This window comes from Neodiprion pinetum, chromosome 2 (assembly GCF_021155775.2).
Source record: "Neodiprion pinetum isolate iyNeoPine1 chromosome 2, iyNeoPine1.2, whole genome shotgun sequence".
Classification (NCBI taxonomy): Eukaryota; Metazoa; Arthropoda; class Insecta; order Hymenoptera; family Diprionidae; genus Neodiprion; species Neodiprion pinetum.
This window is the reverse complement of record NC_060233.1, coordinates 35,827,230-35,850,535: the sequence shown is the minus strand read 5'-3', so window position 1 is coordinate 35,850,535 and position 23,306 is coordinate 35,827,230. Positions and strand designations below refer to the sequence as shown.

General features: G+C 44.9%; 1 protein-coding gene across 5 annotated transcripts in view; it reads left to right on the top strand.

Moving 5' to 3' along the window:
- The window catches only part of pdm3 (pou domain motif 3), a 98,103-nt gene that overhangs the window by 63,459 nt on the left and 11,338 nt on the right, over positions 1-23,306 (top strand). For all 5 annotated transcript variants that reach the window (XM_046611188.1, XM_046611193.1, XM_046611192.1 and 2 more), the window contains one exon: positions 22,596-22,773. In XM_046611188.1, coding sequence (XP_046467144.1) covers positions 22,596-22,773 — 178 coding nt within the window. The remainder of the gene's footprint in view (positions 1-22,595; positions 22,774-23,306) is intronic.

Here is a 23,306-nt window from a genome sequence, read left to right as displayed (position 1 = left end):
ATATTAATTACATAACACCTCTCGCGAGTTGAGACTTTAACCCTTCGCTCAACCTTCTCAGACTGAAATCGCGTTAGCTAATCTTCGCCGAATCCCAAGCGCGCGGGTGGCTTAATTTCCATCTCTTTGATTTTTGGCCGACTCCCCCTCCCCCTCCCACTCCTTTCCCCGTCTGCGCTTTCCTCCTCTCGCCGCTTGTCGCCATCTATATACAGCGCGTAACGTAGCTGGCGCTAAAGAAGAGAATCAAAAGCGGGCAGAGCCAAAGACTGAGCTAGCAGCTAGAGAAGACTCGTTCGTCGCGAAGAGGCGCACTTTGTCGGGTTTTAATCCACCCCTCTCTCTCTTTCTCTCTCTCCCTCGCTCTCCCTCTCTCTCTCTCGCGTCACATCCCTAGCATATTCCAACCCAACCGAACGCAACTTGCAGGGTTACGCCGGGTTACCGGCGATCTAATAAACCCACCCTTGCCTTAAAGCTCGTCATGCGCTGCCTTCTTTGATGTCTTCCTTCACCCTGTAGGTGTACTCGGTAGGCAAGTGACTTTACTTTATATAGTTTATATTGTGTTTTGACGACTACGACACGCCGCACCTTGTGCTGGGATTAACCCGAGTAATAGGTTTCCCGGGGGTTGGGGGTGGCTCGGGATTTCGTTACACAGGACTGCACAGGTGTGCGAACCTGCGCCTTCCCCGCCTCTCCCTTCCTCGGCAATCCCAACCCCAGTCGCGATTACTGCATTGACGCGTCGTCACCCTCCTCGGGCAGTGATATCCACAGGTATGATAGCTGCGAGGATGTTGGGGTGCGGTGAGGGGGGAGGGGGGGGGGGGGGGAGAGGAGGAAGAGGAGAAGGAACGCATGAGAGAGACAAAAGCCCCCGACCCGCGGGTCGAATTCCTCGCGGTTTTCCATGGAATTTCAACTCTCGCCTCGTGTTTGTTGCTCTTCTTCCCGCACGGGGGTTGGTTGCCACCGCCGCCACGTTGTGGAAGGGTAAGTGAGACCCGGAGAGCAATTAGACTGCATGACTAAACGATTGCCCCGATTTATCCCTCCTTCTCGAACGGCTCTACGTCAAGTCGTACATTGCGAATTAAGAAATCTAATGCGATCGTGACTTTCTGGCATGCACTCGTCACGATGTCCAGAAACACGCGACACGCGTGGCGTTCTTCGACTAATCCAATCAGAGAAGCGGCCCAGCATGACATCTGTGACACGTTTTTCATTAATTGAAAAATAATTTTCTACAGCGAGATGGTGATTCGTTCGGTGTTGAACAACTAGAAAGTTTCAATTCAAAATTCTTATTTGAAACAAGCAGGTTTTATCGGCCGAATTGATCGAACTGGATTGTACATATATTGTTCGAGCATTGAGCAATCACGTATCCTGTTTGTTCCAATTGGCGTATTCTTTCCTCGGTTGACTTTCCATTTCAGTGTCATTAGAATGTGCTTAACCGTCGAAAAATCTGCGGGATAACATGTCGGGAAAAACCTCAATATTTTAGGAATTTTATTAATGTATCGAAATGAACGCTCTTGGGAGTGACTCCTCCAACCTAATTCGTACGTAAGGATTTGGTTTTCCGTTGATTTAAACTCTCTAAAAACTATATATACATACGTGTAATAGATACGGATAACACACGGAACGTTGACGATGATAATAACAATAATGACAAGAACATCCTAATCGCTGATTGCTAATTACGAAGGCCTAATCCATGCGCGGGCGTAGAATGACACTCTTGGTAATCCCGCTGCGCCGATTCGAACGGATGATCGCGAGGCAGCGGCGTCGGTTCGGCGTTATCGATCATTCGGTAGGCCTCATAATTAGCAATTAACTATATCCATTAGTTGCTGATATAATTACCACACACCCTTCTCTCCCCCGAGCTTCCCCTTTCCGTCCCTCCCGAACACAGGCGTGCAGGCTACGATCACCACCTAGCCTGCACTCGGCCCCGAAGGACGGGGGGGGGGGGGGGAGGTGGGTGTGATAAGTAACCTATAAGTGTGCGCGAATCGACGTTTGCGTGTGTGTGTGTGTGTGTGTGCGCGCGCGCGCAAGGGTGACTAGCAAGGGGTGATTTTCCCAGCATTAGTAAATCAGGATAATTATTAGATCGATTATCTTCGATGGTGAGGTGAGGTGAGAGGGGTTCGTTCGACTCTGCCGCCGCGACCAAACTTATACATATACCTGTGTATCCTATAATGTACCCACCCTTACAGCCGGGTTGTTGTATACCTAGTTCGAACCAACTTGCCTGCCCGACGACGCGGCAAAGCCGCTCGATTCGACCGGATTCCGTGCTAAGGTTGGATTAAACTGAAAACAACTGAAATATTACACCAACTTTCCCCTCTGCCGTTTTCGGGGGGGTGCAGGCCGGACAGTGGTGTGATTTTTTCGCCCGGAACACCCCGACGCGTGTTTCGAGGCTTGGTCCGCGGGCCCGCGTGGCGCAACCTTTCATGTTTTTCGGACATAGATTACCGCGCCGGTTTTTACGATCGTTGATTATTGCTTTTGAAAGTTGTAAGCCGGCGGGGGTAAGCAGGAGAGGCCGCAAACCCTTCTCTTCCCTTTTCCTTCCCTGCCCTGACCTGACATTGCCCCTCCAACACCGCCGCGAGGAGTCGTTGGGTGCGCGCTTCGCATTAGCTAGCCGTAGGATCAACCTACAACTATCCTGACTACTGCTGATTGCGGAATTAGAATTTATATGGATACCCGCACGCAAGCAGTGGCTGCCAACCACCGCCCTTGTTCTCGCGAACGCTTTTCCCACTTGCCTTTTTAAACGCATCGGCGGTCCAGGACGTTCTTCAATTGCGGAGAATACTTCGTAGGACCAGGTGACACCAGGGATTTTCTATCGCCGATGTTTTTCTTCCGTCCGTATCTTTTTCGAACGAAAATTTCGCGCCGTGCTTGCTTGACGATCTTATGCATATGTAAGACCCGCTCTGGGTACCCGAATTGATGAAATTTCCAACAATAATTGTATCACAATGGTAATTGAATCTGCGGAGCAACGTCTATTTGAACAATAGTTGGTTATATTATGCAGATTTCCTACGTAGCTACCTCCACCCCTTTGGCGTCAGCAGGCGCCGCTCCTTTCTCTCTCTCCTACTGGTTAAACACAGGCGGCGGATATTCCAACTGCAAACCCGCACCACGTGAACGCCACCCGTGACTTACCTGGGTATAAGGCAGGCACCGACTGTGAATCACCATTACAGTAATTGCGCGTTCGGTTCTTAACCCGCCGAATTTAACTGACCTCTCACGATCACGCGCAACCTTCAAACGGAATCGGGAATTGTAAATGCGGTAATAAGAAGGTACGAATGCCGTACCCACCCTTAACCGATATTTTTTCAACGAGATTCGTCGAGCCAATGATTTATCCGTATATCACAATGCGGTTCGATCATCGGAAAGAACCTCTTTTCCCGCGATCCTGCGAGCATTACCTTCTATACGATTTTCCTCTTTAATCCCTGTCTTTTTTCGCGCCTTTTGTCATGTGACACGGTGAAAATACCCCAGAGATCATTTGGTTCCATCGCGTGTTACTTGCTCAACGCTAACGCTAATCGTTCCATACCATCGCGGGAACAGAAGCCAAGAGGTGCAACGGTGCGATCTAGGACACGCGTAAAACCGAGGCTCGGGCTGAACGGGACGAGCGGTGACAGAGGTGGAAGTCGAGGAGGATGCGACGGTATTACGAACGTGTTAGGGGTTATCGAGGCGTCCCTTGGGGGGCGACAAAAGGACTGCACGCGCCGAGACACACCGATGGACATCCTCATATTGCCACGGAATTGCCGCTGGTGCGATACCCGATTCCGTGACCTAGAACAACTTTTGACCAACTTTTCGTGGCACAAACGATTATCTCTTCGTCTGCAAAATAGGGTTATACCGATAACGAATTTCGTTCGGAGAACTTCAAAAGTACAACGGTCCGTGGGTCCTCGGATCGATGGATCCATAAAAATCTGAATGTTGTCAAGGCGTTTCACGTCGAGCCTCGAATTCTTTGGAATCCAATACTCGTAGAGTTCGTCAAGCGTCTGGAAGACGTGGCACCGTGGTTCATACTTACTCGATCGCAGGATGCGCTGGATAAGAAACTCGACAACGAAATCAATTTGTGAATTCGTATGATATACGAAGGGATCTGATAGCACGAGGTTATCCGAATGAATGTTCCACGGTTGCAGATTCTTGGAAGAAATAGGTATAACGTCACGGTCCGTCGCCCGCGTAAACTTCCTTTACAAATCCGAGTCGCGTTCGTGCGAGGTGTCCTCCTCTTAAGGGCGGTGTCTGAGGGATGCGGTATCCGGGCATTAGGAATTCCGTCGCGACGAGAACGACTTTGGGTTTAGTTTGGTCTGGAGAACAGACGGATCGGTGCCGGCCCGGGTACCGGCTAGTCAATGTCCCACCGGTTCTCCTCCACCACCAGAACCAGAGGGTCTACACCGTGGACTTTGTTGGCGAGCGATTGTGGTGCTGGTGAGGAGTTGGTAGCCCTGCCGGTCGCTGGCTCGCCTGCTCGCCTGCCTGCCTGCCTGCCTGCCTGCCACCACCTCATTTGAATTTCTAATTAGGAAACCTCCATGCAATTATTGGATTAATGTAAATTACGAGAGCGCGCTGGGTCTCCGCCACCACCCACTACCACCACCACCATCGCCGCCGCCACCACCGCGCAAGGGTGAAGTTCTGTCCCTTCTCCTCACCCCATGTCTCCTTTCTCTCCTCTACCTCTACCTCTACCTCTCTCTCTCTCTCTCTTCATCCCTCTGTATCTTTTTCTCTCTAGAGGGGATAATTAAAATCCCTTGATTAATATGTAAATTTAATAAGATTACTGTTCTAGGAATGTCCAAGGTAGACACACTCGAGCCTGTATGTAAGGTAACCACTCGCACGCGTGCCTTCGCATGATCGTTCAGTCGACGTGATGCAATCAACGCGGTGCACGTACCAAGGTATCGCTACGTTCGCGTGTCAGAATCTGACGACCCGTCGTTTTTTGACTCCGTTTCACGGGCCAATGTAAATAAGGGAAAACCGAATAATCGAACAGAACGGAACCGCGTAATCTTTTAATCTCCAAAGATGTTCATTTCTAATCAAAAATCATTACATCACCTCAACTGACAGTCACTTCGTGTGACGTTTCCTGAAGCGTTATGTTCTTTAATTATATACATATATTACGTGTGTGCGTGTGTGTCAAAAATATTTTTCAATCAGGAAATTTCTGAATTTCTGTACAATAACACGGCATGCGCCTTGAGCTAGGACGGGAGGGTGGCTAGGATTTTTATTTCTTGCCGGTCTTGTTTCAACGGCAGTAAAGTTCCTAATTTACTTATAGAACTTGGAAAGAGGCGCGGGATTTTGTCGAGTTCTCGGGTGTCTCAAGGGAAGCTTTTGATAACCCAGTTTTGTTAGAGCTCTCACACCTTTTATATTTATAATGGCTGTAAATACATATATACTAGATACATACATACACATACACTCGACACAAAAGGTGTTTCATGCGGTAAAGAATCAGATCAGCTAATGACTGGAGGTTAGTTTAAAAATATTCTTCCGTTCCAAAATAAAAGCCACCAGTTGCAATCAGATCGCTTTATTGTGAAATTTCGTTACCCCGCCCATCGACAAAGGCAACTCTGTTTCGACTATCTGTACCCCTGAAATTTCGGAAAGTATTCTCTGCAATGTAATGAACCGATCCCAGGTAATTTTTGATGATTTTCTCAACGTCTCGTTTTTCTTTATTGCCCGGAGAACAGATTGGCAGCGACAATCGTTGCGGAATATTCGCAACTCTCACGTGCGCAAATCGTTTGATCCCGCGATATGCAAATCGGACGCGACTCGGCACCCACGCAATTACAAAGATATAGTATAACCCGTATAGTATGAAAAAAAAAGTATATAATGCGCGTTCGCCCGGTAAAAGAAAAACAAAATTTTAAAATGCGCGTCTCTCTTGATCTCCTTTTCTCTCTCTCCCTCGTGCTGTAAAAGTCATTCCTGTCAGTCCGGCATATTGTGTATCCCGATGGACAATACCGCGCCCCGTCATTCAAGGGAAATAGCTCTCAACTTTTCCCCGGAATCGGGCGTACATTGTAACCGACCTTTGAATTATTCCATTTGTCATCGATCAACGTTCAGCGGAATTTCCTTCATCTCCGTAACCGGTATAGGTAATTATATACGTATAAAATATATACCCAAATTACGGATATTTCGAATCATTAATAAAATCATCGGATAAATATACCGCCTTAATTACTTGCATCAAAAAGGCAACTGATGGGACAACTTAAAGTTAATCAATCTTAAAAATAAAACGATCTCCACTCGTTAAATTGTAATTAAAGCAGAATGAAAATAAAAGAATTTAAATTAAAAGGAAACATATATATTAAAATTGTCCAATCTCCCGTTTCAAAATAGAGGAAAAGTGTGACTGTTTGACGACAGGGAGACAATTTCGTCACTCCTGCTCTCTGATAATCGTCTGGGCGTGGAAAACGGTCGGAACGCGTATCGCGCACGTTATACGTATAATAACAAGTAGCAAGTATGCACGTACACACGTACTCGTAACACGTATACCTGTATATCACGCGCTGTAACAAACCCAATAAAAATAATGCAAATTCGTGCATCTGCAAATGAACGTTGTCATTCCAGTCCAGTCGTTGGGTTTCGCCCCTTCGATTTCAGGCGAAGCTCGACTCTCGCCATAGCCAGTTATACGTACACCATGGCCATAATTATGGATATTGAGAATGGCCATCATCGATGCGGCCAACCCGTCTACCTGCGCACCCGTATCGTTCGTCGGTGTTAATGCACCGACCGCTTTTTCCCCCGTCGGATATAATTACTCGCCCCCTCGACCGTCTCGTGCACTTGCAATGATTCTCCTCCGAAATTACGAACACGTAGGTCTTACACCGCACTGTTGCCACTGGTTCGCTAATTAGTCAACAACGACGACGATCGATCGTATCGATCCGATACTTCTTTACTCTGACCTCGCCTGACCCGCGGTGAAAAAAAAAAAAAAAACAAAGAAAATTGTCCGGGAAAATATAATTGGACGCATACACCTGCCGGTCACCAAGTTGATACACGTTCGCGTAGTATGTAGTAATATTTTAAAAGCCGTCTTACTTGAGCGGAAGAAAAAAAGAAAAAGAAAACGAGAAAGAGAACCGAACTCTCTCTCTCTCTCTCTCTCTCTCTCTCTCTCTCTCTCTCTCTCTCGCAGTGAAGCGGCGTTAACAACGCTAAGCCCTTCGTACTTATTGTTAGCCAAAATTCAAGCCCAAAACTTGAGCCGCGATGATAACACGAGGTTAAAACAATGCCGGTTGGTTAATGCAGATCTGCCTCTGAACCACCGTTCTTCCCGTCGCTCGTGTGGGGTATAATATATACGTATTACTTTTGTGCCCCGTTTTTGGAAGACAAAAGCGTTTTATTTCACCCCCTCTCCCTACCCAGTTCGCCCTCCTCCGGCTTTCCGCTTCTGCGCTACCCCTTGATCTGTATTTTTGCCAAAACCTGCGAATGCTGTATAAAATTTTGTCAAAAATAAAACTTACAAGTTATGCAAATTTACGGAATCGTGAACGTTGGTCAATTTCGTTTCCTAATTGATCGTTTTTCAAAAATACCGAGACCCGTATTCGTGGCTCACAGATTCGTTGCCGCGGGGATTTGGATAGAAAGAAAATGTTTTTTTTTCATTCTCGTTTACTTTATCTCTTCGACGTTCGTAACCTACAGTTGAATCATAAGGCTAGGAGGATGAACCATCAGGCTGTAAAGTAGGAGGTAGGTTCAAAAGATTAAAATACTCGGTGAGAGGGTTTCAGAGCAACGTGAGCATGTGGATTATACACCGTGTGTCCTGTTTAATTAATCAATTATTGAGGATATTATTGCTTTGTTTAATTAAAAATAATGAAGCTCTTGTATAAAATGTCGCTCTCATTCGCGATGTTATAGCAATACACCGGTGTACGCAGACGGATGTGAAACGCGTGTGACACATGACTGTGTTATGAAAGCTTTTGTCAATATGACATTTTTTCCATTTAATTGCGTATCCTCGTATCGCGTAACGATATTTCTTTTTTTTTTCTTTCATCCACGTTAATCCCCCCCTTCATCGCCTCCACCCTGCATGGTAACCGTCGCGATTTTATAACGGGTAATTTTGACTCTGGCACCTTTTTTGCTCACCTGTCACACGTAGGTATAACTGTGCGAAATTTTTTTACGCGAATTAAAAAGAAATATCAAATTTTCCTTTGAGCGAGGGAAATGGGTATAATTTAACCACTTTCTCTTCTTCGTTAAGCAATATTAAATGCGTCGATTTATTTGAAATCGCCTCGGTTATCGCAACGATCAAAAGTTCCTCGGCGATATCCGTATCGGGGGTGCAAATCAAGCGCGACTGACGTGAAAATGGCGATGCTCAAACTCCGCGGGCGGACAGCAGCAGGAGCTAACGGCTTATAGTAGATATATAAATAGTAAAGAGAAATAGGCAGAGAGGATTGGCTTGTTACCCCGGGCAGATGCGGATTTCAACAGACTCGATGTAACCGCGCTCTTTGTAGGCACTTTCCAATCGAATGCACTGATTTTAAAATATATACCTAACCACGCTCTCGAGGTTTCGGCTTCGACGACAGCCGCCGTCGAGCAGCGAAACAACGTCAAAGCTTTTTTCAAGCTCCGTTTGCCTCGCTGACCCTCGAAAAAACCGACCCATCCGTGGAATCTTTTGTTTCATAATTTTTTGATCATTATTATAGGTATACGAAGGCATGCGCGTATGATATGTTGTACAACGGGCGAATATTCCAATTCAGGTGTAGCCTAGATTTTTTCATTTATTTATCCCACCTCTCTGCGCGTACGGGTACAAGCTTCTGTAAAACTTTTTAAAGCTGCTCCGCAGCTACGCGATCATAATTTCCACGCTTTTGAATCTTTGTGAAAAATACTTTGTTAATCCAAGTCTGTAATATCCGTGACATTGGAAACAAAATTTTGTAAAGTTTATCACCAAACATGCACGAGCTGTTGGATATTTATAGAAAAATAAAGGCTTGTTGAAAATCGTCGCGCGTATAATGCTTACCGATATCGATAAATCAAACAATCGATAATAAATTTTCCTAATTAGCGCCGAAACAGAGATGGCACTGTACATACATGTATGTATATGTACGTGCGCAATCAGTTGATGCACTTGAATAAAAAGCATGGTTATAAATTACAGAGCATTATGATGGGGTTTCAAACGGCAGCGCACGGGGTGGAAACGAGAGTTAGGGGAAACGTCTACGGGGTGAAAGGAACGGGGTAGAAATAATACATTTAGGCCCGGGCTTTTTATCGCGTCGTTCTATGTTTCAGTCTGGATTCGCAACAGCGGTGTGGGTGGGTTTTTTTTTTTTTTTTTTTTTTATTGCGCTCCGGTAGTTTTTTAAATTTCCAATGCTTTATGTGAACTGCACTGTAAAATTTCATTATATTTGTATACGGAATGAACATATTGTGTTCAATGCTAGAATTACTTTCCCCGTATCCCATGTTAATTTACTCGTGCAATATTTTGTTCTGATTTTCCTGTTTTTTTTCATTGTTCCTCTTTCAACCCATTCGTATATTTATATTACCATCGATTTTGTTGCGGATATGCGATTGTTGCTACCACGCCGCAGGTAACTGCACTCCAGTCTTCGCAGTGATACCTAGTGTTCATTGGTATTGGCTGGATATTCTTATTTCATTGCAATGTTTTCACCCTGAGAACTACGCAGGAGGTATAAGAATCGTCAAACTTATTCAATGCGCGGTTCAACTTTACCTCAACAAATTTTATCCCTCTCGATGTTGGAATACAAACCTACCTACCTGAAAGTAATAAATTCGCATGTATTTATCATAAATTTATTCCAAGAGAATATTACTGTATCTCTTACCCGATGCAACGACGACGACAATCAACGGATTCAAATGTAAAATGCAAATGTAATTGTACTCGTTAATTTTTTAGGCGATTAAAATGAGAAAATGACAAGTTTCGTTCAAACGCATCCTTTTCCAAATTCCGTTAGGCTAAATAAAAATTATTAACTAGCCGTAAGTTGATCCTCGTACACGTCGTCACATCCCGAGCAGAATAAAGTTGAAGAATTTTGTGTTTTTCTTCTTCTCATCATTTCACCCACCGCTCTGCCGATTTTTCTCGCTGATTAGAACACGCGTGTAGGAGGGGGTAGGTATTATAGGTAGAAGGGTGACTTGAGTGTTACTAAATATCGATTCTGCCGAGGAATTAACACGCAGTTTTACTCGATAAACGTCTCGTTCCGACACCCTTCTCAAGTCCATTCAATCCCGACGAACGCACAGGGCAACCGCTGACTGTTCGCGTCGCGGCGTCTCTCTCCTTTCCCCTTTCATTCCGCGACCTCCCGCCACTTCTCTCCCTCGCTCTCTCGGCTCCTCTCCTCTTTCAACCTCCCTCTCTCTCTCTCTCTCTCTCTCTGGGCTTCGCGTAAAGCGAGATAGACACAGTTAAGCTCAGGTTGGCAACGCGACCGAGGGGTTAATGGCGCGTCGTTGCGTATTCCAACGGTGTTTGTTTCCTCGCAGTTGGCAATAAACTAAGATAAATGAATGTTCGTAGGCCTGGCTCGCTATTATTCCTTCGCTTGCTGCTTACATTTAGTAACGTTACGGCCCTGCCGCAGGAATACGAGAGACACACCGAAGGTGTTACGTTCATACGCCTGTCTCGACTATCTGTGCAAATTTTCCATCGCGGCACTGCACTTTCCACTTTTCACCACTCCGATAACTTGTCTCGTCAAAAAACGACAACTCTTGCACCTCACTCCCTTCGATTTTTTATAATTTTTTAGCATAATGCTGAAACAGACATTTACCACTCGGTCTCGGAACTTTTTTTCAGATTTTTTTAACCACTGATGATACATGGTTGCAGATTTGACGTGGAATGCCTCATAAATTTGTATCTGAAATCCAGGCCTAAACTGAAAGAGAGGATATACAATAGAAGTCTACGCAAATTATCACACGTGACACCGTCATTCCCCTCGTATAACATGACGCACGATACGATGGAGTATTAATTGTTTATTCGCTAAACCAGTAGCTTGGTCAAATAATAGGTGAGTTTGGCGAAGGCCATGTACAATATACACGGTTGCCGGTAGCAGGTATAATGTCTTTTTAGGAACGTTAATTAACAGTATTCATTTTGCACAAAGGTTTCTAATTACGCACTGTATAGAGCCATAGACTTAGTGCCACAGTCAGCGGAGAATGTTATGTCCTGCGAATTTACCGAAACTCGAAACGTTTATGTGGAAGTTTGGGGGCGAATGAGAGGGAGTGGAATTTTTTTTTTTTATGGCGAATGAATGAAATCGATCATTCAGCCGTAATTATTCTGGTAGCAAGCGCCGCCGATCTTTCCGCCGTTTCTCGCAAGAGCGTCGAGAGTCGGAGGAGGTGAAGTTGTTTTGTTTAATAAAATAGGACTGATTCGGTATACAAGTTTAGTCAATAGTTGTCCGTTCCCGCCGAGTTAGCAGTCGCATTAATTAATTATAATTAAGTTTTAGTTGACGTGGGCTTGCGGATAGGGTGGTGAGGTGAGGTGAGGAGAGGAGAGGAGAGGAGAGGAGAGGAGAGTGGTGCGAGGTAAGCAAGGTAGCTACGCGACTCGCATTTTGAGCATTACCGATATTATGCAGATTTCCCAACCCCTTTTACGCCTGCCAAGCGAGTTAGAGAATGAATTATTTACTTATTTACGGTACATAAACGCGGACTTACAAGTAATTTATTCGGGGTTATATAGCCGAAATTAAGCATAACTTTGTTTGCACTTTGTTTAACTTTCGAGTAAACGTTACACGAGTTTCCGTTCACATTTCAAAAGCGAATCTTCTCCTCGAGAGCTGACGCTAAGTCACGGTGCCGATCTTTTTGTCTCTTCGACAAAAGTACAACGACGTTGTACCTACAGAGGCGAACATTTACAAACGTGATCAACCATCTCCCGCGTCTCTCATCTTCGCGCGTAATTTGCAGGAACTCAATCGTATTCCTTGGTATTTTATCGAAATGATTCTTTCGCTTGAAATACACTTCGGTTTATCGCGGCAGCCGCTAGCCTGAATTCACTTAGGCGCTAGCGTTAAATGTAATAAATTTACAAACCCAGAAAAGCTAGCAGAGGAGTACCGCAGACGCATCGGCAGAACTTTCGAAAGCTCGGTCTAGTAGATGAGTGGCAACCTCCGCACAAAATCCAGAGAAAGTACTTCGGATTCAGGCGAGAGATACTCAACAGAGTGTAACGCACGGGAAGATGCATACCGGGATATTAACACCATCATTGCCGCTGCATATTCATGCCTCGTATTATAATGAAAATTCAGTTTATTACCGAAGATTAACAGCTTCTTACGCTACACGGTCGAGCCGGAGTTACGCCGCAATTCTTTGCCCAACGCTTCTGAACGAGGTTCAAACTACGTATTGAGAAGCTCTTTTTTATGCTTCGTGCTGATTGATGAGTCGATGACTAAGTGCACGATGACTGTAGCGATGACTCGAACTACGTCATTTCAATACCCAAGTAACTGAGAAACGGGTTCAACGAGAACGAATAAATGTCGGACCGAATAGTAAGAAGCACACGCTGATCGTCGTTTTTCCTTCCCAAATTAATTTATTCGCTTTGTTATCTTTTCGCAGGTTTGAAGATGGTCGGGTTTGAATTTACTCGCGGTACCTATGGAGTCGAGTTCGGCGGGTAATTATAATATGAAAGGCATAAATCAGCAGCTTTAATTAACGGGTTATTATTATCGTCATTATATTCGGGGAGGAAATTATAATATCCTCAATGAGTCTGGAAGGTACGGTAGTCGTCTTTTATTTTTTAACGCCTGCAGAACCGGAATACTCGATTATACCCACCTATAGTACACCCGTGGTATAAACGAACAATGATATTTATTCATGGAACGATTTTTATAGACTGGAGGTATATTAATTTCAGTATCCGCAGACGCCGGGTTAAGCTCCGCTTGGTTTGCCACTTAAAACCGTCGTACGAATCGTTCGATTACGGATAATTTTCTTTCGTATCAAATATGTATACGAACTCTCTTGTGCGAACTGACGCAGCAAAAGCGACCCTTGCAAACCTTGTCATTGAAGATTCACAGATTCAATGACACTTTGCTACATTTTATCAAAAGGACAAAAATATCTCAAGTTAAACTGGTGTAATGCTCACGGTTTTGAAAAATATGTCAAGGACGGAAAAGCGGATAGCCTGATACGCGATGAGGATGAAGATAGTACCGTTGCATTAACGATGCATATTCAGGAAAAATCGTTACTTCGCACCCTTAGCAATGTCCGAAGTTCAGTCGAACGTGACAAGCAAAACAAACTCTTATTTTGAATATCCAACTCGTCGAGTGATTATAAAATTGAAAAATAATGATTTTTCCCTTATGTTTCGTTACGTTGACGTTGCTAACTTGAACCTCGTAATATGTGAGAAAATTTTTCCAACCCCACAGTGGGTTTCCTCGCCGTTCTGTCAGCCCATCCAATTTTTGTATTTCTTCTTTTTTCTTGCCATTAACGAGCAAAGTGACGTATAGGTAAAACGTACAGAGAGAGAGAGCCAAATGATGTTTCATTTCTAATGCTCGTAGGCTGAGAACACCTTTTTTGATGAACGTAAGTGGTGCGCTGAGTGATTTCAACCCTGCCGCCTGCCGTCTACCGTCACACACTAATTCATATTTAATCGTACGGCTACCTCGCCGCACTTTTCGCTCATCCGTACTCGCCTCTATCCACTCGAGGGGTCAGTTTATATCGTCATTTAATTAAGCCGAACGCATCGGAGGGATACGCGACGATACGGTGTAAGGTGGGTATATACCTATCGTTTGGTGTCATTAGTGGTGCGGATATACAAAGATAGCGCGTGCGTGAGTGGCAGTGACGGGGAGTTTTTCAATCGTAGAATTTAGAGCTGCCGCTGCCTGGAAAGGGTGAAAAAAGTCGGTAAATCTCGTCTGTCCCAATTTGCAATCGCGCGGGCAACGCGTACATACATCGTTCGCTCGAAACTCATAATCAAGTAATCAGAGACGCCGGCGGAATTTCGAGTGCCACGTATATCAGCTATCAGTAGCTAATTCCCCATCAACAACTGCACTCTCACTGCACTCGGGGCGATTCTCAACCTGACCTCCCGTGCTACGGTTCTGTACACACCTTTCCACCTTTCCAACTTTCCAACTTTCAACACACCGGTAAAAAATCATTCTAAAATACTATCGGTGCGCACGCGGATCAACCCACACGCTGCTAATGCAGGTATATTTTTTAATTAATCGAATTATTCAACTGTATCGCAATTGAACTGCACTAAGTGTCAGTGCCGTAAGCTGGCATATACACGGGCAATGTTTCATCGTCGGTCCAGGAGTGCGTAATTCTCTGTCATTACTGTTCTCCGTTTTATCCCCTTCGTCCTCCCCCCACGTTCTGCGCCGCGAATCGCAGATCTGCTCTGCACTCGCCCTTTTTTTTATACCTACTCAATCCCCCCCCCTTTTCGTTCCCCTTCAACACCCTACTTCGAATATCGCTCTCAACCGCATAGTTCTTACATTAATTACCCATTCGGTTGCACGGATCAAGATCGTACGCAGTTTCAGGGTAGAGATACTAATTGCCGATATTATAACCGGTGATAATCCCGGTTCTTGAGAAACTGCAACGTACAGAGAGGCACGAATTTTTATCAGTAATAACGATTAAATTTCTCTCCTAAATTACGCCCTATATTTAACGCGGCGAAAAATTATTTCAATAAGCTTGCGAGATAAATTCCGCTTAGAATCGTACATCCTTCCCCGATCATTTTCTACTGATTTTCGATCACTCGGTTAGCGAGCTTTTTCGGTTTTCTGATACCGAGACTACGTTTGGCAAAGCCTCGTACATTATTACACTTCGAGACGTCGAAGAAAAGTTGAATCGGAGGGTAGCAAGAATTGGGATGGAGCGGGTTCGTAGGTACGTATACCTATACCATGTATGCACGTAGTACAGAGACGCGGTGCAGAGATCGGTCATTCGTTCGAACGAAGAGTGCTTCTGCCGAGTTTAGTTATATAGATGCCGGGGATGGTCTAACCAAACTTAATTGAATTCGGTGCCGAATATATAATATGTAGTCTGCTTGCATAATGCCGCGAGTGACAGAGGTTCTCAATTATCTCAAAGGTGGCTGGAAATCGAGGTATAATTAGCTCCGAACATGTTTGGCAAAATTTTGAGAACCACTTCCGGAATTAGATATACAATAATGTAAGCAGAGTCCCGAGTTGTAGAGTAAGGGTTGGCGGCAGGCGGGGTCATGTATATTCATGCTTTCGCCCCCTCCCCTGCCACCCCCCCCACCCCCCACCCCGCCGCTCATTCTCCCTTTCTCCAGACCTATCTAAACAAGTGGAATAGCGATAGATTCGCCCCACGCATTCTTCGGGCTTGCGGATTCCGAGAAGCCGTGATCTTTCGGTTGGAAAAATCGCCCCGAACATCTGGCGGTTTTAGAATAGCGTGATCGAATCAGAAAGATGCGGGTTAATTTTTATTGGCTTTTCGTCTATGACTAACGACGTGTCCGGTGTATTGATCGAAAATTAATACATTCTGTCACTATAATACGTTTGTTGTACATGTAATGACTCATGGTCGATCGATTTAATGTCCATAAAATGGTCATTTCCCTGCCATGTGGTTGGAAATATATTATATGCGTATATGTATAATGTATACATGCAGTATCTGCATTTCTTGCGGATGGATGCATTTGATGGTTTCTTTTTACCTACCGGCCGAGTATACATACCTTTTGATTTTTCTTTCAAACGTGATATATATTATTATGAAAAAACAGGAAAACGATGAAAATTTTCGTTCGATCGTAATGATTTAAAGTTGCGTCCCTGCCGAGTGCCTCCAGATACTGGTATAGGTATATTTAGTCGTACGGGCGGCCCTGTGCTTCCGACCCTTCTCCAATTAAAATTTTATAAAACTTGTTTCTGCAATAATGAAGCTAATACTCGCCATTATATTAATTAGTACTCATGATTATTAATGACCGCCATTCTTATGCATAAAATCAAACTTCGATAACAGAGTTGGGGGGGGGGTGGGGGATACAAAAAAAAAAAAAAAAAAAAAAAAAAAAAACGAAAAGAGGAATAATGAAAAAATATCCCGTGAATATTCATCCTCCGTATACGCGTTTAATGTGTTATATGTGTAATAATATCGTTTCGTAAACATCGTTATACATTTTTATACGTGTATTTGTATGTATGTATGTATGTATGCGTGTTCGCGCGTGTGTTACGTAAGAATGGATATTTGGAAAATTATTCTCTCGCCGCAAGTAGATATGTTCAGCAGTCGCAATCTACCCTTTCTATCAGTTCTAATTTATGTTGAGTAAGGTAGCTTCGCCCCCAGACTACCCTCTCCATTCCGGTTGGCCGGGAGCTCGGTAATGTTTCAAGTAGCTCGTCTGTTGTTAATTTACCCCATCGGGGCTTGATGGGGGTCTGTCTACCCAATGCCGGCGTTACCCGGACCGCCACGCCACTTGGTGAACGCGAATCGAGTGTATACGTATAGGAAACGTATACCTCCGTCGATTTAGCTCGAGTATCAAAGTTTCATTTCAACCGACGAAAATCAGGGTGGACAAAAATTCGTTGCTCGGTATGAGATAACCGATCTCGCGTCACGCTTGATTCGTTTGTATTAACGGAATCTGCTGGAAAAAGCGATCGATCGACTGGCGAAAATCATAGGGCATGACGGAATTTGCGAGGCGTGACCTAAATTCGATTCCGATTACCTTTCGCGGCGGGCAATATCGTCGTTAACGAATCTCGCGATCGAATTGATTCCGCAACCGCTTTTCTCCGGATCCAAGCAAGCAAATACGCCGGTATTAAAAGGCCACCCTGCAGCAACGGTACCACCGAAATTCGTTTCACCCCCGCGCGAGCTTCTCCTCGGGGGCCATCGGCGAATGGCCACAATGAAACCCTTTGTTCCAAGGCAAAGCCCTATTCTTCCTTGCCAATTAAGTACCTGTGATTTGCATGGGTATATATTTCCGCCAAGACCGCGAGAATATTGAGTTCCGGTAACCCCGTCGAACTGCTAGCCGCAAATTTCACCGCCCGCAGGATACCCTAAGGGCTGCGTCCGCGTATCGACTCGTAGTTCTTGAAACTGAATCGTGTGACAAGAAATGAAGAGAAAACGAAGAAAATACGGTGATCCGCGCGCCTTGTCCGTAAAATATTTTCGACCATCGGTATCTCGGCGCTGGACCGTATGAAAATACCGTAAACATATGAACGCGCGACCAAACCCTTTTCTCCGGGCGTCCAACCTCCCCCTACACCCCTCGGGGTCCGTGGGGTGACCGAGCAGGGTGGAACATTAATATCGCGAAATGAAGCTCATTTGCATATAAATAAGGTGGGGGCAGGATGAGCCACCCTTTCACCTCCTCCTCCGCCGCCCCTCCAACCACCCCTCGCGGGCCTCTTTCCGAGGCCGAACGCCCCCCACTTCCTCCTACTCACCCTCGCGCCGGACTAATTACACTTACAGACAAAGCAGCACCGCTCTGTTCCGGAGAGATACTCGAGGGACTGGACGGTCAGTTCTCGACACTCGATATCGCGCATAATAAAAGCCGGAGTCGATCCCTGATTCCTGATTCGTGGGTATGATATGATTATCGCAATTCCGTAAGCGGTTATCGAACGTGACGTAGGTATACAATAGCTGCGATTTTCCGTATACCCAGCCAGCTCGAGTTCGTCAAGTACGGAAATGGGAGTGGAAACTGCGTACAGGATGGATATTAGTTGTTAGTCTCCGGTGTGCGAAACCTATCGTTTACATTAGGCGCAAACAGATATTAATGTATTTTTACACCCGCCGGCAGGAGCAACGGTTTCGTACCTAGACGCGGTGTATTGTATAACCTGGCGTGTGTGTGTATCTTTGTACGTATACGTATATACGTGTATACGTGTATACGTATATACGTATTATATACGATATATGTACGTACAGTTGGTTGCTCGAGCGGCGCGGGTTCGAAGCCAAATCCAATTACTTTTATTCGGGCGAAATGAGTGCAGCTCAAGTCATTAATACTAATCAATGGGCGTACCAGGCGCGCCACAGGAATTACCCATAACTCAACCGGTTAAATTACTTTATTGCAAAAAACTTGTGTTTTCGCCAATGTCTATAACGCGTCGGTGTGACTGCTTGCGTATACTCTGCAATCTGTATACATGCACGCAAGTCGCGCGTGTTGCAGCATTGTTGTGCAGTAGGTAGGGTAGGTACGAGTACAATACGTTGAACCGGCTTGCGATAAGTAATGTTTATTGTAACGTTTTTTTTTCTCCTTCCATTTTTACTCTCTCGAATGTTCATTTTTTCTTTATTCCTCGTTTTTTCGTCGGAATCTGGCGTTTGTTTTTTTTTGGTTTTTGTTTATTTTTTTTTTTTTTTTTATCTCACCGAGTGCAGTTGCAGCATTTTTCGCATTAGCGAGATGGGGCGCAGTCTGCTAACGATTTTTTGTTGTCGAACGCTGTATGGTTTCATGTAAATTTACAACCTACACTACGGCACGGTATTGCTGCTTCACCACATATACAATATATATATATATATATATATGTATGTATATCCATGCATCCGTGGGCTAAATCGTATGGTCCACCAACATGCCTGCGCCGATATCGCGCATCCGGCACTATTCTGAACACCGCGGGGGATGAACGAGACTTACTTGATCCTTTTTTTTCGATACTATTTATCCACTTCCATACTTTATCCCCCGGCCTCTTTCCACCCCCTCGTTCCGAACGATCAAACCCTTAAATTCGCAGAATCGAAGCTATCTGCTATCTACTCGCGCTTTTGTATTATACCCATGTTCAACTATGAGAACGCAAGAAAGGAGACAGGAAAACTAAAGAAAACCCCCGCGGAGCCTGGGGGAATAAAAAACCACCGATAAAACGGAGAGGTTAATTGGGAAGATTCTTCGTTGTTTTGAAAACGGATATGAAATCGGCGCCAAAGTGGATGACATCACGGGAAATTTTGTGGGGGATTCCAACCGACCGAGAATAATGACGACGTCATGTGATTAATAATTCATTTGGGTAAGATTCGAGGATTTCTTCGTCTAGACGTTATTCTATTCGAAGGCGAAAGCGAAAGCGCTTCGGGGGAGGGGGATAAAATTTGGCGGTAGGAGAAAAAATTCTTTTCGATCGTGAGAAACGCAAACAGCTTTTACGATCCAATCCGACTGATTATAATTAATTCTTACGTCTCTATGCGCGCCGCTGCCATAGTTGGCTCGCTCCGGAATAGCCATAAATATAAATTCTTCCGCGGCTTAAAATTATCCCATGCCTTTTCCGCAGCCCTATCGACGATCTCCTCTCGAACGACTGACTTAACCCCGACAAATTTATGTGCCAAACGCCGAGCCTCGCTCCCCTATCTCCACGTCAATTAAGTATGTAATATGCAGCCGGAGTTACATACACCCTTCCGATACGTTCTCGCCGTTCGCGAATTTACGCTGAACCCGCGATGAGCGACGACGAAAAAAAGAGAGAGAGAGAGAGAGAGAGAGAGAGAGAAAATTATACCAAAAGAGAAAAAATTAAACGTCCAGGTTTTATGTATCCACACGCGAGCGATTGTCATTCGTTGGCTTTCGACGGATTTTATATATTTTTTATGCAATATGAACGAGATTAACGTATGCTGAAAAGGGGCATTCGTTTTTGTTACTGTCCGTAGCAGTCGAGCGTGGAGTGGCGAGAGTTGGAAAATGGAGGGAAGAGGCAGTAAAAAAAATAAAATACAAAAATGGCGGGGGGGGGGGGGAGGGGGGGGGGAAGCAAAAATACAAGTGACGGCTCACGGCTTCGTGTAACACCCACTCTTCCTCCCTCCTCACTTCACCCCCGTACTACACCCATATCGGGACCAGCCGACCAACCCTCACATTGATCAAGGCCTGCTATGTTATGCGAACCTCGCTGCTTCAATTAAAAGAATTATTTGCGAACCTTTGCGCATCGCGTCACGTGCTCTCGGTAGTGGGTATCGACCCTCTATAGGCGTATACACCCGCGTACGTACACACACGTACACACGCACATCTCGTGTATTATAATTGCCATTTTTCCACCTAACCGACTGTTTTTGTAGGTATATCATACACTGAACGTACGACTGATACCGATGCTGAAAAAATATGAGGAAGAGCGAAACGGAAGCGCCGGGTATTACGTACGCGTGAATCTTTTCAAATTTATTTTTCATGCCCGATATTGTCGTACAAGGATCGAGAGGCAAAGAATACGTACATGCATAATGTATAATTGAGAAATAATTTGTGGAAATTTTTCTTTAATAATTTTTTTGAAATTTCCTTTCTCTCAAACTCTTGTTTTACGTACGTTTAATACACAGTCTGTAGAGATCGAAACGGTTAATTTGCGGCACAGAACGGCGATACACGTTCCGGCATATTTCCATGCCATTATGCAAATAAGCGGCGTCAGTATCGCACAGCGATATGTATAAAATGAACGAAGGAACGGAACGGATAGACTAAGTAAGGCATTGCAAAACCCCGTCTAGCCCCCCTACAGCTATACACCCGGTCCATCGATTTATTGTAATTTGAATTGCCTACTAAGAATCAAGCCATAGACAAGAGGGGCGGGCTGAACGTTGTAGGTATCTTGCAAGGCAAACACCGTAATTACTCTTGTAAAATCTTCCCCCGATACGTAGATGCGTGATTAACGGGCGATCTGTAAGCAGAACGAGGTCGTTACGTATCGTTGATCTTGAAAAATTCATATCTGCTTCGTAATATATTTGATAATTTTTTTTTCATTCGATAGTGAAAATGTATCAAAGTGGCAGTAACTCTGCGACGAACTGGTTTGAACCGTTTGTTTGCCGGGAACGCGGCACTCCGAGTCGGTGTAGATGATTATAATTTATTTACGAACATCGACCAGAGCCGGTTGATGATTTAGTGCTTGGCTATCGTCTTAAGAGCGTCTCGGCGTTGAATCGCGGCAAATTAATACGCAGGCGGCAGTCTGGGTGTGTAATATACAGCGATACGATTTGTTCCGGTTTAGAGGACCATCCAAGCATCGAACGAAATTTCGCTACGGCTCGTCAGATGCGTGTTGTAGGTGGGCGAAAGTCGCAGGGAGACTTTGGCGCGTGTTCGCCGTTCGACAGTTTATAAATATAATTGTTGAACAATTAATTCTGGCATTCAACAGCTGCCCAGGTTACCGATGGCGCTGCTGTTTAAAAGCAGAACGTATACGCAAACGTCGCGCTAACGAACCGAAAACGCAATTGACAATTTCAACGAAAATCGTATGTGTGTCGCAAAATTTCGTGTCTATATGCATATTAAAATTTTCCACTCCGCGTCTACTGCCAATAGCAGCCAGACGCGTATGTTTTTACCGAAAAGTATTGCCCCCTAATTGATTGAACGTAGCGTACGTTTCGCAAATAGCCGTGCCTGTGTGGCTCCAAAAACTGCTCATTGAAATTTGGCCAGTCCTATCAGTATGTTCTGTAATACGGTTCAATCACTGCTAAATAATCACGAAACTGCGTTGTTCGAAACTTTTCCTTCAGCCAATAATCTTCAGTAAATTGAAGTATAGGTGGCGAACGAACCGCTTCATTTTTCAGAAACACACGATTCGGTGGGAAGAGGTTCGATTACATCAGAAGAGAATTTGGGAATTGAATTTGATTATTCGTGGAAAACGTCAAGATGTTAACCTTTCAGTACGGATAGCCTCAGGTGTGCGCGCGTGTTCTTCTCCCACCTTTTACCTACATGACATATATATACACATATGTATACCTGCTGCCGTAGAATGACGCTATCTGTCGCAACGTGCAATGTGCAGCAACGGATAACGCGCTACAAGACGTAGAAATGTGCGGCAAGCAGCAGGCCGGGCGACATTCCAACGGCTACTCACTTGCAGTCCCACTTATATTCGCGTTTAATTCCATTGAATGGGTTATACTTATACCGCGTAACCTTAGAGCCGATCGGCAGCCGGCTTGCCTACTTTCACGTAGATTTTCCCACGAGGTTACAAACGCGATAGGCCATATCCTAACATTTTCTAATCACGCAACGAATGGTTTTGCGTGACATTGCGCGCTCGGCGCCTCCCCGTTGACTTGCATTACAACCTTTTCCTCGTTCCTTGTTACAGGACAGCGACAGAAGCAGCACGGGAAGCCCTGAGCCGGGATCCGGAGCCGCTCTTCACGAACACCATATGCTTATGGGAGGTCTGAGAAATTCGCCCCAAAGAGAACCCAACACACCTCCGGACACCGTAGACCACGCCAAAGCGGCCGCTCAGGCGCAAGCACATTTAAATGGAACAAGTACGTGATCCTATACACTGACCGGTATCACGGGGCGTAGTATAGGCGACGGTATGTTGCCCTAAAACGTTTATCCGGGTATTCGAATCGATGTGGTAAAGACCCAAGTGCGATGCTTCGCGGTGGATTTGCAGAACGGCAAACGTTAGTTGTCCGGCAATCTACGGAGCAATCCTTTCTTTTTACCCTCTGGCTCTATGGAGAGATAATCATTCGAGCGTGAAATTTTGCATTCATCTGTGTATAAGGTATACAGCAACCGACCAGGGGATATACCAGCAGAAAAACTTGTTAAATCCATCATTACCGTTTCAAAGAAAACGCTCGGCTGCGTCGATAACTTGTACTTTGAAATTCGTGCACGGTCAGTAGTGATCAGCTCTGCAGTGATGATAGAAAAAACGTAACAAGAAGCAGTGGATTTATTCTGGAAGGGGTTCGAGTAATTTTACATGCAAAAAGTCATCGAACTATTACAATTTTCAGATTGGATTCCAGTGGAACTACACGGTGAATTAGCAAATCTCGTTTTA